The sequence below is a fragment of the Oncorhynchus tshawytscha genome, linkage group LG18, assembly GCF_018296145.1.
Source record: "Oncorhynchus tshawytscha isolate Ot180627B linkage group LG18, Otsh_v2.0, whole genome shotgun sequence".
Classification (NCBI taxonomy): domain Eukaryota; kingdom Metazoa; phylum Chordata; class Actinopteri; order Salmoniformes; family Salmonidae; genus Oncorhynchus; species Oncorhynchus tshawytscha.
In genome coordinates this window covers 29,247,607-29,262,552 of record NC_056446.1, presented here as the reverse complement: position 1 = coordinate 29,262,552, position 14,946 = coordinate 29,247,607, and the positions used below count along the sequence as shown (strand labels likewise).

Below are 14,946 nucleotides of genomic sequence, written 5' to 3'. Positions count from 1 at the left end.
TGTATCTAATCAAGGCATATTCATATTTCATTTTTCTTTCATCTTGAAAAAAAACAATGTTTTTTTCTTTCACTGACATTACTGAGTATTTTGTGTAGATCATTGACAAAACATGACAATAAAATGCATTTTAATCCCACTTTGAAACACAAAATCTGAAGAAATCCAAACAGGGTGAATAGGTATTCAACTGTATATATTAGTTGCCAGAACAACCTGTGAGTCACTTCCACATCCATTTGTTTGTGTAACCCACAAAAAGGTATCTCTGTGGAAGCCCATTCCGCCACCATTTTTTTTAATGGTATCTCTAAATTATAATTTTTGTATCTCAAGATTTGGAGACAGTATCTACATTAAAAGAAAAGAAAATGTGGCAGGAATGAGTTTCCATCATCTCTGATGTAACCCTCCTCATGGCCATGTACTGAAGACCCCTGACCCAATTAAAATAGATCATACTGGGGGTTTATCTGGTGCTCAGGGAAGTCAATATGTGCCCGGACATTAATGAATGAGCTGAAAGGGGAAATATGATTAATTGATCCATTGATTGACAGAGTGGATTTATAAAATACACACTGAGCAATTTACTTGTATTTTCAACTGTCATAAACTAAAACAATCTGGATTATTTTCCTACCTGAATCCTTCATAAATGAGAAGTCTCTTTACACACTTTTTGAACAGAAGGAAAACTATTTTCCCCTTGAATTTGCACACTTTAAAAAAAAAATTGCGCAAATATATTTACACCAAGGTAATGTCAAAGTTAGTCATGTATATGTTTTATACATTTAGATGTTTTCTTCACCTATCAGAGAACTACGCCTTTGATTTGAAGATAACATTCAGAAATGGGCGGTGTTTAGCCATTTGTATCTGTGGTAACTAGTGACGACCCATTGTATGCCATGTGACCAGAGAGAGCCTTGAAATTAAAAAACAAGTCATCACCGCACGGGGAAAGAGACATTCGAAGTTGCTTTATGTGCACAAGAACCCGGTGGTTTTACTAACTATATTATACTTTGTACATCAGTCGTACGTATTTGACAGGCACTGTCGACCTAATGCCGTGGTTGTCATGATTCCTTCGTTTCGTTTGTAAAGTTTTCTGGACTTGCTGGCCAGCTATCAAGCTCACTTGGTCGGCAACATTGTAGCCTGCTGTTATAGCTTCAACAATCTTCCCCCCGCTGGAGATCTGCGACTGTTGCAAGTCGGTTTTGGGCACTTCTGTCAAAATAACCATGAATGGAGGAGGCTGTCACATGAGTGGCGAAGGAGGTGACAGTCGCGGGGGTGAATCTGGATCAAGACCCACTATCACGCTAGAGGACTTGGATGCCTTCAACGAGGATGACTTCGATTCAGACCTCTGCAGAAGCGGGGGGGCGGATGGGGTAAACGATGCTATGGAAGAAGAGGGTCAGGATCGCCTGTTAAACTACTGGCAGGACATTGGCAGAGAGCATCATGTTCAAATTCCCCAGGGTAAGAGGGGTGGGATAGTTGATTTTGATTGCTCTAGGGTCGAAATGCAAGCATGCACACATTGTCCTGCACCAGAAACATTTGAATCACTCCTTGCTCCCCTCGCAGACTGACAAACGCCTGGTTTATTCGAACGCTACTTGAACCACTATCCTTTACAGCGTGATGTGTAAGTGGGGAAAACGCCGTAAGTGAAGTCTGTATTTACATGTAAACCATTTTGATTTTAAATCTTTTCTGGCCCATTATGGCAGAAGATGACTTGGACCAGCAACACAAGAAACTCAATTTCTCATCAAGCATACTAAGTACACATTTCTATTGGCACATGTTATTATGTAGTATAATGGACTGTGAACTCAATGTCGTTATGGAAAATGTAGGTTAATTGTACAGGTCTGAACTTTGTTCACAACATTAGGGAAAGGGGACAACTCACCCTTTCAGAATCAGCTTTTGAAGGGAAAAAAATAGACCATCAAAGTAAATGGTTAGCTGTGAGAGAAACCATGACTGAAACTGGCCTGCACTATTCCACCTGTTGTAAGATGGAGAATAACACCTACACCTTTAGATGTTATTTAGTGGAATAGACCTAGGCCTACCGGCTAGGTAGTTTAGATAAACATTTTAGATGTGCAAAAGCCTGTTTGCCCTTTCATAGTCACAAAATGGTGGGTTATAATCCGATTTGAGTGAGTTCGTTTTGTAGCCACAGCTCAGAGCTAAACAGCTGAATGGGCCTAGGTTATTTTGGTTCTAGTGCAGATGGGTACAACATGAGTATTTTACATGCTGACCAGACCACTCGCACGCGTGCGCATGTTTATTTGTCCACCCACACCAGACACGATCAGGACACGAAGGTTTAACTATCAAAACTAACTCTGAACTTGGACAGGTCGAAAAGCATTAAAAGTTTATGGCAATTTAGCTAGTTCGCTTGCTGTTGCTTGCTTATTTGTCCTGGGATATAAACATTTGGTTGTTATTTTACCCGAAATGCACAATGTCCTCTACTCTGACAATTAATCCACAGATAAAAGGGAAAACTGAGTTTGTTTCTAGTAATCACTCCTCATTCAGGTTTCTTCTTCTTTGGACTTTATATGGTGGTTAGCAACCAACTAAGGTGAATTACCACCACTGACTGGAGTGTGGACCTCAGTTCATCTTTCAATGACACGTGGGTATATGCTCTTAAAAACCAATGAGGAGTTCGGAGAGGCGGGACTTGCTGCAGTCAAGCGTCACAAATGGAACCAAATTCTATTTTAGCGCCTGGCTACGTGCAATGATTGAATAACATGTATATGTACATTTATTTGGCAATGCTCGTGCACGTTGTGGTCAAGATGTTAGCGTAGGTGTTTTCCTCCAATACAAAAAGTAGGTCATAGGCCACATAAGGAAAACAAACAAAAGCATTAACATTTTAGGCTAGTTGATCAGGGAGAGAATGGTGCTTGATTAAAGACGACCTCAAAGTTAATTTGTGTCATTTGGACGCAGGCCAAGGTTCTGCAGTGTATGATAACCCCAAAGCTAATTTGCGTCCAACTTGAGTGTACATTCGATTCTGCAGTGCACAGACCACCCAAAATGGTGGCAAACCTGTCCATCTGACCTAAATGTTCCTATCATGTGCTTCCTTTGGGCTCTCATTGCTTCCTAAACTTCAGTCACTCGTCTAAGGTCACTCGGTGAGAAAGACTTTGTCAGAAATGTAACATTCAGGCCTCCCGAGTGGCGCAGTGGTCTAAGGCACTGCGAGTCCAAGCTCTGTCGCAGCCGGCCGTGACCGGAAGGTCCATGGGGCGGCGCAAAATTGGCCCAGCGTCCTCCGTGTTAGGGAGTGTTTGGCCAGCAGGGATATCCTTGTCTCATCGCGCACTAGCGACTCCTGTAATAAAATATATACAATAAAAAGAAATGCAACATTCAATACACTAGCCTAGTCCAAATCTGTTTTGAAATTGTCTACTTGTTTTCAAACTGATTTTTCATTTATGTTATAAGATTATTCTCATAAACTGTTTCCTTTACACAGAAGCCCAGTGTACTACAGCACAGCAGTATAATTATTATTGTGCTGTATGCCATCTCAAATCAAATCAAATCAAATTTTATTTGTCACATACACATGGTTAGCAGATGTTAATGCGAGTGTAGCGAAATGCTTGTGCTTCTAGTTCCGACAATGCAGTAATAACGAGCAAGTAATCTAACTAACAATTCCAAAAAAAACTACTGTCTTATACACAGTGTAAGGGGATAAAGAATATGTACATAAGGATATATGAATGAGTGATGGTACAGAGCAGCATAGGCAAGATACAGTAGATGATATCGAGTACAGTATATACATATGAGATAAGTATGTAAACCAAGTGGCATAGTTAAAGTGGCTAGTGATACATGTATTACATAAGGATGCAGTCGATGATATAGAGTACAGTATCAACGTATGCATATGAGATGAACAATGTAGGGTAAGTAACATTATATAAGGTAGCATTGTTTAAAGTGGCTAGTGATATATTTACATCATTTCCCATCAATTCCCATGATTAAAGTGGCTGGAGTAGAGTCAGTGTCATTGACAGTGTGTTGGCAGTAGCCACTCAATGTTAGTGGTGGCTGTTTAACAGTCTGATGGCCTTGAGATAGAAGCTGTTTTTCAGTCTCTCGGTCCCAGCTTTGATGCACCTGTACTGACCTCGCCTTCTGGATGACAGCGGGGTGAACAGGCAGTGGCTCGGGTGGTTGATGTCCTTGATGATCTTTATGGCCTTCCTGTAGCATCGGGTGGTGTAGGTGTCCTGGAGGGCAGGTAGTTTGCCCCCGGTGATGCGTTGTGCAGACCTCACTACCCTCTGGAGAGCCTTACGGTTGAGGGCGGTGCAGTTGCCATACCAGGCGGTGATACAGCCCGCCAGGATGCTCTCGATTGTGCATCTGTAGAAGTTTGTGAGTGCTTTTGGTGACAAGCCGAATTTCTTCAGCCTCCTGAGGTTGAAGAGGCGCTGCTGCGCCTTCCTCACGATGCTGTCTGTGTGAGTGGACCAATTCAGTTTGTCTGTGATGTGTATGCCGAGGAACTTAAAACTTGCTACCCTCTCCACTACTGTTCCATCGATGTGGATGGGGGTGTTCCCTCTGCTGTTTCCTGAAGTCCACAATCATCTCCTTAGTTTTGTTGACGTTGAGTGTGAGGTTATTTTCCTGACACCACACTCCGAGGGCCCTCACCTCCTCCCTGTAGGCCGTCTCGTCGTTGTTGGTAATCAAGCCTACCACTGTTGTGTCGTCCGCAAACTTGATGATTGAGTTGGAGGCGTGCATGGCCACGCAGTCGTGGGTGAACAGGGAGTACAGGAGGGGGCTCAGAACGCACCCTTGTGGGGCCCCAGTGTTGAGGATCAGCGGGGAGGAGATGTTGTTGCCTACCCTCACCACCTGGGGCGGCCCGTCAGGAAGTCCAGTACCCAGTTGCACAGGGCGGGGTCGAGACCCAGGGTCTCGAGCTTGATGACGAGCTTGGAGGGTACTATGGTGTTGAATGCCGAGCTGTAGTCGATGAACAGCATTCTCACATAGGTATTCCTCTTGTCCAGATGGGTTAGGGCAGTGTGCAGTGTGGTTGAGATTGCATCGTCTGTGGACCTATTTGGGCGGTAAGCAAATTGGAGTGGGTCAAGGGTGTCAGGTAGGGTGGAGGTGATATGGTCCTTGACTAGTCTCTCAAAGCACTTCATGATGACGGATGTGAGTGCTACGGGGCGGTAGTCGTTTAGCTCAGTTACCTTAGCTTTCTTGGGAACAGGAACAATGGTGGCCCTCTTGAAGCATGTGGGAACAGCAGACTGGTATAGGGATTGGTTGAATATGTCCGTAAACACACCGGCCAGCTGGTCTGCGCATGCTCTGAGGGCGCGGCTGGGGATGCCGTCTGGGCCTGCAGCCTTGCGAGGGTTAACACGTTTAAATGTCTTACTCACCTCTTCTGAGGAAGAGAAACCGATCACTATCTTGTATGGTCGTTTATCTTGTAGGTGGCATTGTGTGACGCCAGTCTCTAACCCCTCTCTCTCTTTCCTTCCAGACATGGCCCAGCCCATCCAACAGCTCACCTCAGACACAGAGAGCACGACGGACAGGGAGAAAGTCCCCTTCACACTGATCACATGCAAAGAGAATGTAAGCTAGTCTAGCCCCCTTTGTACTCATTCATTGCTCCCTCTGTCCCCATCACCCAGTAGGGAAAGATGGACTGGCGGACAGGCTTTATCTAGCCTATCTTATATTCTCAGCTTGATTTCTTGATTTCATTGAGTTTGAGTAAACAGGGAGCATTGTAATTGACAGTATTGATGCAAGCCTTTGAGCATTTTAATTTGAGTTAAAGAAGATGCATATGAATAAATCAATATCTACCACTCTTTTTATATAGCTCTCTATTGCTTTCTTTATCAATCAATTCCAGGGATTGACATTAGGTGTGAAAGGTAATTGGGGGGGGGGGGTTACCCGAAATTAGCTACAGTGCAATCGGAAATGATTCAGATCCCTTGACTTTTTCCAAAATGTTACATTACAGCCTTATTCTAAAATTGATTTAAATGTTTTTCCCCCCCTCATCAATGTACACACAATACCCCATAATGAGAAAACAAAAAGTTTTGGGGGGAAATGTTTGAAATGTACTTAAATTATTATGGATGGGGAGCGTCGCTGCGCAGCTATTTTCAGGTCTCCAGAGATGTTTGATCAGGTTCAAGTCCGGGCTCTGGGTGGGTCACTCAAGGACATTCAGAGACTTCTCCCCAAGCCAGTCCTGTGTTGGCTTGGCTGTGTGCTTAGTGTTATTGTACTGTTGGAAGGTGAACCTTCGCCCCAGTCTGAGGTCCTGAGTGCTCTGGAGCAGGTTTTCATCAAGGATCTCTCTCTACTTTGCTCCGTTCATCTTTTCCACGATCCTGACTGGTCTCCCAGTCCCTGCCGCTGAAAAACATCCCCACAGTATGATGCTGGCACCACCATGCCTCACTGTAGGGATAGTGCCAGAGAGTCTCTTGTTTCTCATGGTCTGAGAATCCTTTAGGTGCCTTTTGGCAAATTCCAAGTGGGCTGTCATGTGACTTTTACTGAGAAGTGGCTTCCGTCTGACCATAAAGGCTTGATTGGTGGAGTGCTGCCGAGATGTTTGTCCTTCTGGAAGGTTCTCCAGAGGAACTCTGGAGCTCTGTCAGAGTGACCATTGGGTTCTTGGTCACCTCCCCTGAAAGGTCAGTTTGGAACGGGCAGCCAGCTCTAGGAAGAGTCTTGGTGGTTCTAAACTTGTTCCATTTAAGAATGATTGAGGCCACTGTGTTCTTGCGGACCTTCAATGCTGCAGAAATGTTTTGGTACCCTTTCCCAGATCTGTACCTCGACACAATCTTGTCTCGGAGCTCTACGGATAATTCCTTCGACCTCATGGCTTGGTTTTTGCTTTGTCATGCACTGTCAAATGTGGGATCTTTTTATATAGACCGGTGTGTGCTTTTCCAAATCATATCCAATCAATTGAATTTACCACAGGTGGACTCCAAGTTGTTGAAACATCTCAAGAATGATCAATGGAAACAGGATGCACCTGAGCTTAATTTTGAGTCTCATAGCAAAGGGTCTGAATACTTAGTAAATAAGGTTGTTCTGTTTTATTTTTAATACATTTGCAAAAAAATTGAAAAACCAGTTTTCACTTTGTCATTATGGGGGTTTTGTGTGTAGATTGAGGAAAAACATTTTATTTACTCCATTTTAGAACAAGGCTGTAACATAAGAAAATGTGGAAAAAGGCAAAGGGTCTGGGTACTTTCCGGATGCACCGTATTTACATGCAGAAATGTCAAAGTATTGCCTGCCTTTCATCTACACAGGGGGCTCAACATAGGGGGGCTCAACTTGCCCGACTGGCATAAATGCCATACATTTGCTGTCTTTCATTTAAAAAATGGGGAGGAACCAAAAATATCAGCTTTGGGCTATTGGAATTCTTTGCAGTTTGGTTGTTTTAAAAACCAAAAAAATATTAAAGCCTCAGTGCAGTCAAAAATGTGCTTTTTGTGTGGTTTTTTAAAATATATATTTCTACACTAAGGTTGGAATAATACTGTAAAAATGATGACAGAACACTTCAGCCTGTTTTGGTGGGATGGAGTTTCGGCCTGCCTGGTGACATCAACAGGCGTTAAATTTGTTAAACCAATAAGAGAGTTTCAAACCTCTCTGCCAACAACAGTTTTCCCCTCCCCACTAAGACAACTCCCAGACAGTCCTAGAAAAATTATTGCTTGAGAAATTGGTCTTAGCTTTTTGACCATTTTAATTAAATGCAATCACAGTACTTAATTATTACCCAGAAATGATTTGATATAGGTAAAAACTGCTGCATTGGACCTTTAAATCATCTGCCCAATGGGGCAACTTCGGGAACAGGCTCAACTAGCACGACTGCTCAGTTCACTTGAGCCAGGCAAAAGGGCAGCCTTTAATCTATCCCTGCACTTCTAGCCCTGTCTGTCATTTCTCTCTTTCTCTCATGCTCTCTCTCATTCTTTCCCCCTCTATGCCACTCGTACCATTTGTCCATTGTTCTGCCCTATGCATTGTCCTGTGCAGTATGAGAAGAGAGTCTACAACCAGGCCAGCTGGGCGTGTATCACGGTGCGAGAGGACACGTACGAGCAGAGCATCTGTGCCGGCTTCATGAAGCTCATGAGATATATCTGCCAGCAGAATACCTCCGGTGAGTGAGCGTAGCAGATAAGGATCCATGTACAGTTGAAGTTTACTTAAGTTTACTTAAGTACACTTAGGTTGGAGTCATTAAAACTATTATTTTTTTCATCCACTCCACAAATTTCTTTTGAACAAACTATAGTTTTGGCAAGTCGGTTAGGACATCTACTTTGTGCATGACAAGTAATTTTTCCGACAATTGTTAAGACAGATTATTTCACTTATAATTTACTGTATCACAATTCCAGTGGGTCAGAAGTTAAAATACACTAAGTTGACTGCCTTTTAAACGGCTTGGAAAAATCCAGAAAATGATATCATGGCTTTAGAAGCTTCTGATAGGCTTGGAGTTTTAATGACTCCAACCTAAGTGTATGTAAACTTTCAACTTCACTGTATGTATGTATGTATGTATGTATGTATGTATGTATGTATGTATGTATGTTCAAAAATACAAGTTAACATTTTGACCAATCGAATGGTCAAATGAACAGACTACTCTTGGTCAACCAATATTTATTTTTGTTGGGACAGCCCTATTTGTATGTCTTTGTGTTCAGTAAGAAATAAGTTGGAAGTAGTTTTGCAAGCCAACTTGCGTTTGCACAATGTCTGGAAGTCTATGTGTAACGCTAGTTAGTAACTTCCTTCAAACTGCATGCAGAGACAAATGGTATCGACAAGTTTCTTGAACTCTGGAGAAGTAAATAAAGGGCCTTATTGCCAAAATCCCAAAATAAAGTATCCCTTTAACTTCTGTTTGGGTCCTCCTCATCCCTCTGTATGTGCCAGGTAACTACCTGGGTATGACCCTTCCCATTGTGACAGTGGTGAGGACTGATGACTCCCACTCCAGCCTATCCAGAGATGTGACGGTGGCCTACTACTTACCATCCCAACACCAGGACCAACCCCCCACGCCCTTTGATCCTGACATCACCATGGAGACATGGCCTGCCACCGTAATCTACAGCAGGTGAGGGGGGTTGTTGACTGGTGTATAAAATCGACCACACAGTCATGCAATATCCATAGACAAACATTGGCAGTAGAATGGCCTTACTGAAGAGCTCAGTGACTTTCAACGTGCCACCGTCATAGGATGCCACCTTTCCAACAAGTCAGTTCATAAAATCTCTGCCCTGCTAGAGTTGCCCCATCAATGGTAAGTACAGTTATTGTGAAGCTGAAACATGTAGGAGCAACAACAGCTCATCTGCGAAGTGGTAGGCCACACAAACTCACAGAATAGAAGTGCGTCTGTCCTCGTTTGCAACACTCACTACCACGTTCCAAACTGCCTCTGGAAGCAACTTCAGCACAATAACTGTTTATCAGGAGCTTCATGAAATGGGTTTCCATGGCCGAGCATTCTGGTTTTGGCGGACGCCGGGAGAACACTACTTGCCCGAATGCATAGTGCCAATTGTAAAGTTTGGAGAAGCAATAATGGTCTGTGGCTGTTTTTCTTGGTACAGGCTAGGCCCCTTAGTTCCAGTGAAGGGAAATCTTAATGCTACAGCATACAATGACATTCTAGACAATTCTGTGCTTCCAACTTTGTGAGAACAGTTTGGGGAAGGCCCTTTCCTGTTTCATCATGACAATGCACAAAGCGAGGTCCTTATAGAAACGGATTGTCGAGATCCGTTTGTGGAAGAACTTGACTGGCCTGCACAGAGCCCTGACCTCAACTCCATCAAACAAATTGGGATGAATTGGAACGCCGACTGCAAGCCAGGCCTAATCGGCCAACATCAGTTCTGACCTCACTAATGCTGTTGGCGGTGAATGGAAGCAAGTCCCCGCAGCAATGTTCCAACATCTAGTGGAAACCCTTCCCGGATGAGTGGAGGCTGTTATAGCAGCAAAGGGGGGGACCAACTCTATATTAATGTTCTTGATTTTGGAATGAGATGTTTGACTAGCACATGTCCATATACTTTTGATCATGTAGTGTACACTTAATGTACAACACATTAAGAACACCTTCCTAATATTGAATTGAACCCCCTTTTGCCCTCAGAACAGCCTCAATTCGTCGAGGCATGGACTCTACAAGGTGTCAAGTGTTCCACAGGGATGTTGGCCCATGTTGACTCCAATACTTCCCACAGTTGGCTGGATGTCCTTTGGGTGGTGGACCATTCTTGATACACACGGGAAACTGTTGAGCATGAAAAACCCAGCAGCATTGCAGTTCTTGACACAAACTGGTGCTTCTGGCACCTACTACCATACCCCATTCAAAGGCACTTAAATCTTGTGTCTTGCCCATTCACCCTCTGAATGGCACACATACACAATCCATGTTTCAAGGTTCAAAAATCCTTCCTTAAAACCTGTTTGGGCTAGGGGGCAGCATTTTCACGTTTGGATGAAACGCGTGCCCAGAGTAAACTGCCTGCTACTCGGTCCCATTTGCTAATATATGCATATTATTAGTAGATTTGGATAGAAAAAACTCTGGCGTTTCTAAAACTGTTTGAATGATGTCTGTGGGTATAACAGAACTCATATGGCAGGCAAAAACCTGAGAAAAAATCCAACCAGGAAGTGGGAGATCTAAGGTTTTTAGTTTTTCAACTCTTGGCCTATCGAATACACAGTGTCTGTGGGGTCATTTTGCACTTCCTAAGGCTTCCACTAGATGTCAACAGTCTCTTTAGAACCTTATTTGATGTTTCTACTGTGAAGTGGGGCCGAATGAGAGGGGAATGAGTCCGAGGTCTGGCAGAGAGCCACGAGCTCGTGACGCGCGTTCATGTGGAAGTTGCCTCGCGTTCCATTGCTTTTCTACAGACAAAAGAATTCTGCAGTTGGAACATTATTGAAGATTTATGATAAAAACATCCTAAAGATTGATTCTATACATCGTTTGACATGTTTCTACGAACTGTAATATGACTTTCCGTCTGAACTTTTGCCTGGACCTGCCTGCGCGAACCAAAAGGAGTTATTTGGACATAAATTATGGACTTTATGGAACAAATCAAACATTTGTGAAACTGGGATTCCTGAGTGCATTCTGATGAAGATCAAAGGGAAGTGAATATTTATAATGCTATTTCTGACTTCTGTTGACTCCAACATGGTGGATATCTTTTTGGGTTGTGTTGGTCTCTGAGCGCCGTACTCAGATTATTGCATGGTTTGCTTTTTCCGTAAAGTTTTTAAAAAATCTGACAGCGGTTGCATTAAGGAGATGTGTATCTTTAATTCTGTGAATAACACTTGTATCATTTATCAATTATGAGTATTTCTGTAAATTGATGTGGCTCTCTGCAAATTCACGGGATGTTTGAGGCAAAGGGATGTTTTGGATATAAATATGAACTTGATCGAACAAAACATGCATGTATTGTGTAACATGTTGCCCCGGGAGTGTCATCTGATGAAGAATATCAAAGGTTAGTGATTAATTTTCCCTATTTCTGCTTTTTGTGACTCCTCTCTTTGGTTGGAAAATCGCTGTATGCTTTCTGTGACTAGTTGCTGACCTAACATTGTGACCTGTTCTGTTTTGCCGAAAAGGTTTTTTGAAATCGGACACTTTGGTTGGATTAAGGAGAATTTTCATCTTTTAAAATGGTGTCTAAATTTGAATTATGAGATTTCTGTTGATTTGAATTTGGCGCCCTGCGATTTCATTGCTAGTGGAACCCCGTTCCTAGACAGGTTAACCTGTCTCCTCCCCTTTAATCTACAATGATTTTTGAAGTGGATTTAACAAGTGACATCAATAAGGGATCACCTGGTCAGTTTGTCATGGAAAGAGCAGGTGTCCTTAATGTTTTGTACATTCGGTGTATATTTACAAAAGTAATGTTTCTATTATAATACATGGATACACATTATTATTGCAACGTGATGATGTAATGATTTAAAGTAACTGTGTAACCTTTCATCCATCTCTTTCTCTCTACCCCTGTCAGGTCGTTCAGTGGACCCACTACTGAGACCTCTATCCTAGGGGAGATCCATGCTCTGGGCGAGGTGCTGGACTCTCCACAGCTGTGTGTGAGTGAGTCCTTCATCGTGGCCGGCTATACCAGCCCCGCAGCCGCACACCGACACAACGAAGTCTGGTTCCTGGAGCGCTGCTGAAGTGGCTATGTAGCACTACATTATTAACAAAGTAAACAAATGATAAACACTCATTATAGCGAACCAAATCGAAAGCCTCACACAAACCAAAAATAGCAGAATTTCATAAAATTGGGTACAGTTTACGTCAAGGAAACGAGTACACCAGTATGCTTCATTTTTAAAATATATTTTAATTGGGCTGTGGTCTCAGGCAGATGATATATAATACAGTTTTTTACGATCACTTTGGCACAATTTCAGAACCAAAACTCAAAACGGTCTTCACTTGTATCACAGGCTGTCCCATGTTCAAAACATTGCATTGTGCATTCATATATTTAATGAAATCTTGCACTTGCAAAATCATTATTTCAAATAACAAATTTATCATGAAATACCATAGGAACATTAATTTAGATCACCCACACACAAGATCGAGTTTCACTATGTAGTTGGTCGTACAAACATTATATATTGTAGTACAAAATATGTGATACATGTAGTACCATAATGAAACATGTAAGTACATCACTAAAATAACTAGTAGAGTGAATACTAGACACAGTGGAATCATTGAACAAAATGAGACATTTATTGATGAAATACAATAGTCACAACAGGTTTCTTTGAATCAAAGCATAAATAATTAGCTCCAAAAAAATTAAGAAACTACAGTAAAACATCAACTGCAGTGTTCCTCACCTGGCTTACTGTAAAAAGCTAAACAAAGGATTGATTACTGTACTTCTATATTTCCATCAAACCTGTCTTGTGGGTTTGGCCACAGGTTCTCATCCACATCACAATGGATGTTTTCATTAGCCAAACATCTTGGGAAGAATCTTCGGGCATGGTGAATCCAGGCCTGACACAGGTTAGCCGTGATGTCATTGCATGCGTCATCCATGGCCTGGAGAACGGTGGCTTGTTCATGAGGGCACCGATCATATACCTTCCACCACCATGTGGAGAAAAATTCCTCAATTGGGTTAAGGAGAGAATGGGAGTAAGTACAGGGTGGTAAATTGTGGATGGGCCTGAAACCATGCTTGCACCATTTGAGCATGGTGGAACCTGACATTATCCAACACAATGACATAGGTCATTCCATCAGCTCTACAGACCTGATTTAGCTCATAAAGGAAGGTTACAAGGAGAGCTGCATTATATGATCCAATACGAGGTCTGCGTCCCACCACACCATCTTCCAATATAGCTGCACACATGGTGATGTTGGCCCCACGTTGTCCAGGTACTTGGATGGTTGCACGCTGGCCAATTTAAATTCTGACCTCTCCTTGTCTTGGCCAGGTTGAAGCCTGCCTCATCCAAAAAGAGGAATTTGTGATGGTTTTTGTTTGCATCCAGCTCCATCACCCTCTAAAAATATATTTTAGAAAGAGAATTACTGATTACAATGATGTAGATTTTGGGGGGTATTTTTCACAACCGGCATCTTGAAACTGAACATACTCGGGCCTCAGTTGCTTCACTCTGTCTGCATTTTTTTCAAAAGGCACATGGTATAGCTGGTTTAGAGTCACCTGGTGCCTTTTCAGCGGCTTCCACACTTTTCAACTTATGGCTTCCACATTGTTGAACATTGTCCAAGATGTGCTGCCGATTTCTGTAAGACGAATATCATTTCTGGCCCGAACCAAATTGACCACAGCCCGCTCTTATTGGTCAGTCAGAATTTTGCTTCTGCCTCCCCTATTTGGCCTAGTCTCAATTCTGCAGGGAACATTACAGGAAGACATTACAGTAAGACAGGTAGGCCAGTTGAGAACAAGTTCTCATTTACAACTGCGACCTGGCCAAGATAAAGCAAAGCAGTGCGACAAAAAACAACAAACGTACAGTCAATAACACAATAGAAAAATCTTTGTACAGTGTGTGCAAATGTAGAAGAGTAGGGAGGTAAAGGCAATAAATAGGCCATAGATGCGAAATAATTACAATTTAGCATTAACACTGGAGTGATAGATGTGCAGGTGATGTGCAAGTAGAGATGGTCACATCACCTACTCTGTGGTACACATTGGCATGCAGTATACAGTCATTTGACAATTAAGAGTAGCCTAATGTTTAGTGCATGCTGAAAACTTACTGGTTCTAATTGCAGAAAGTTCTGATGATTGAGGCCACGGTTGATCTTCTGAGGTTTGGTTGATTCATTGTAGTTGCCTCAGTCATTGTCCTGCCATGAGTTACGACATGGTCTGCAACTATTGCTCGGATTTCTTTGGACACTTTGCTGTTGTTGCCACTGTCTTGGTCCGTGGCCTTGTCTTCTACCACGTTTCCCCCACACCTCCTCAAACGAGGCCCACGACAAGCACCCCTTCTGAGTAGTGGTCCCCTGCCATTCCTTTGACCACCACGTCTTCCTCGTCTTCTTCCTCCCACTGCTTGACCTCTATTGTGACCTGGATCACCTGCCAGCTCCATGTTATCTCTGTTGTAGGTGGATACCACTCATTTCACTATATACTCGTACCACAATGTGAAATTAATCATCAGTATTGGAAAAGCAATTACAGGGGCCTGCATACATACTCACCGGACACTTTA

At 42.7% G+C, this 14,946-nt stretch overlaps 1 protein-coding gene across 1 annotated transcript; it reads left to right on the top strand.

The window, feature by feature from the left end:
* The first annotated feature begins 901 nt into the window (after positions 1-901).
* Positions 902-13,119, top strand: LOC112218112 (heme-binding protein 1). Its single transcript, XM_024378709.2, has 5 exons — positions 902-1,497; positions 5,603-5,697; positions 8,164-8,290; positions 9,076-9,259; positions 12,219-13,119. Exons 1-5 carry the CDS (start codon positions 1,254-1,256, stop codon positions 12,388-12,390), a joined length of 822 nt encoding a protein of 273 aa, XP_024234477.1. The 5' UTR covers positions 902-1,253; the 3' UTR covers positions 12,391-13,119.
* Positions 13,120-14,946: the final 1,827 nt, after the last annotated feature.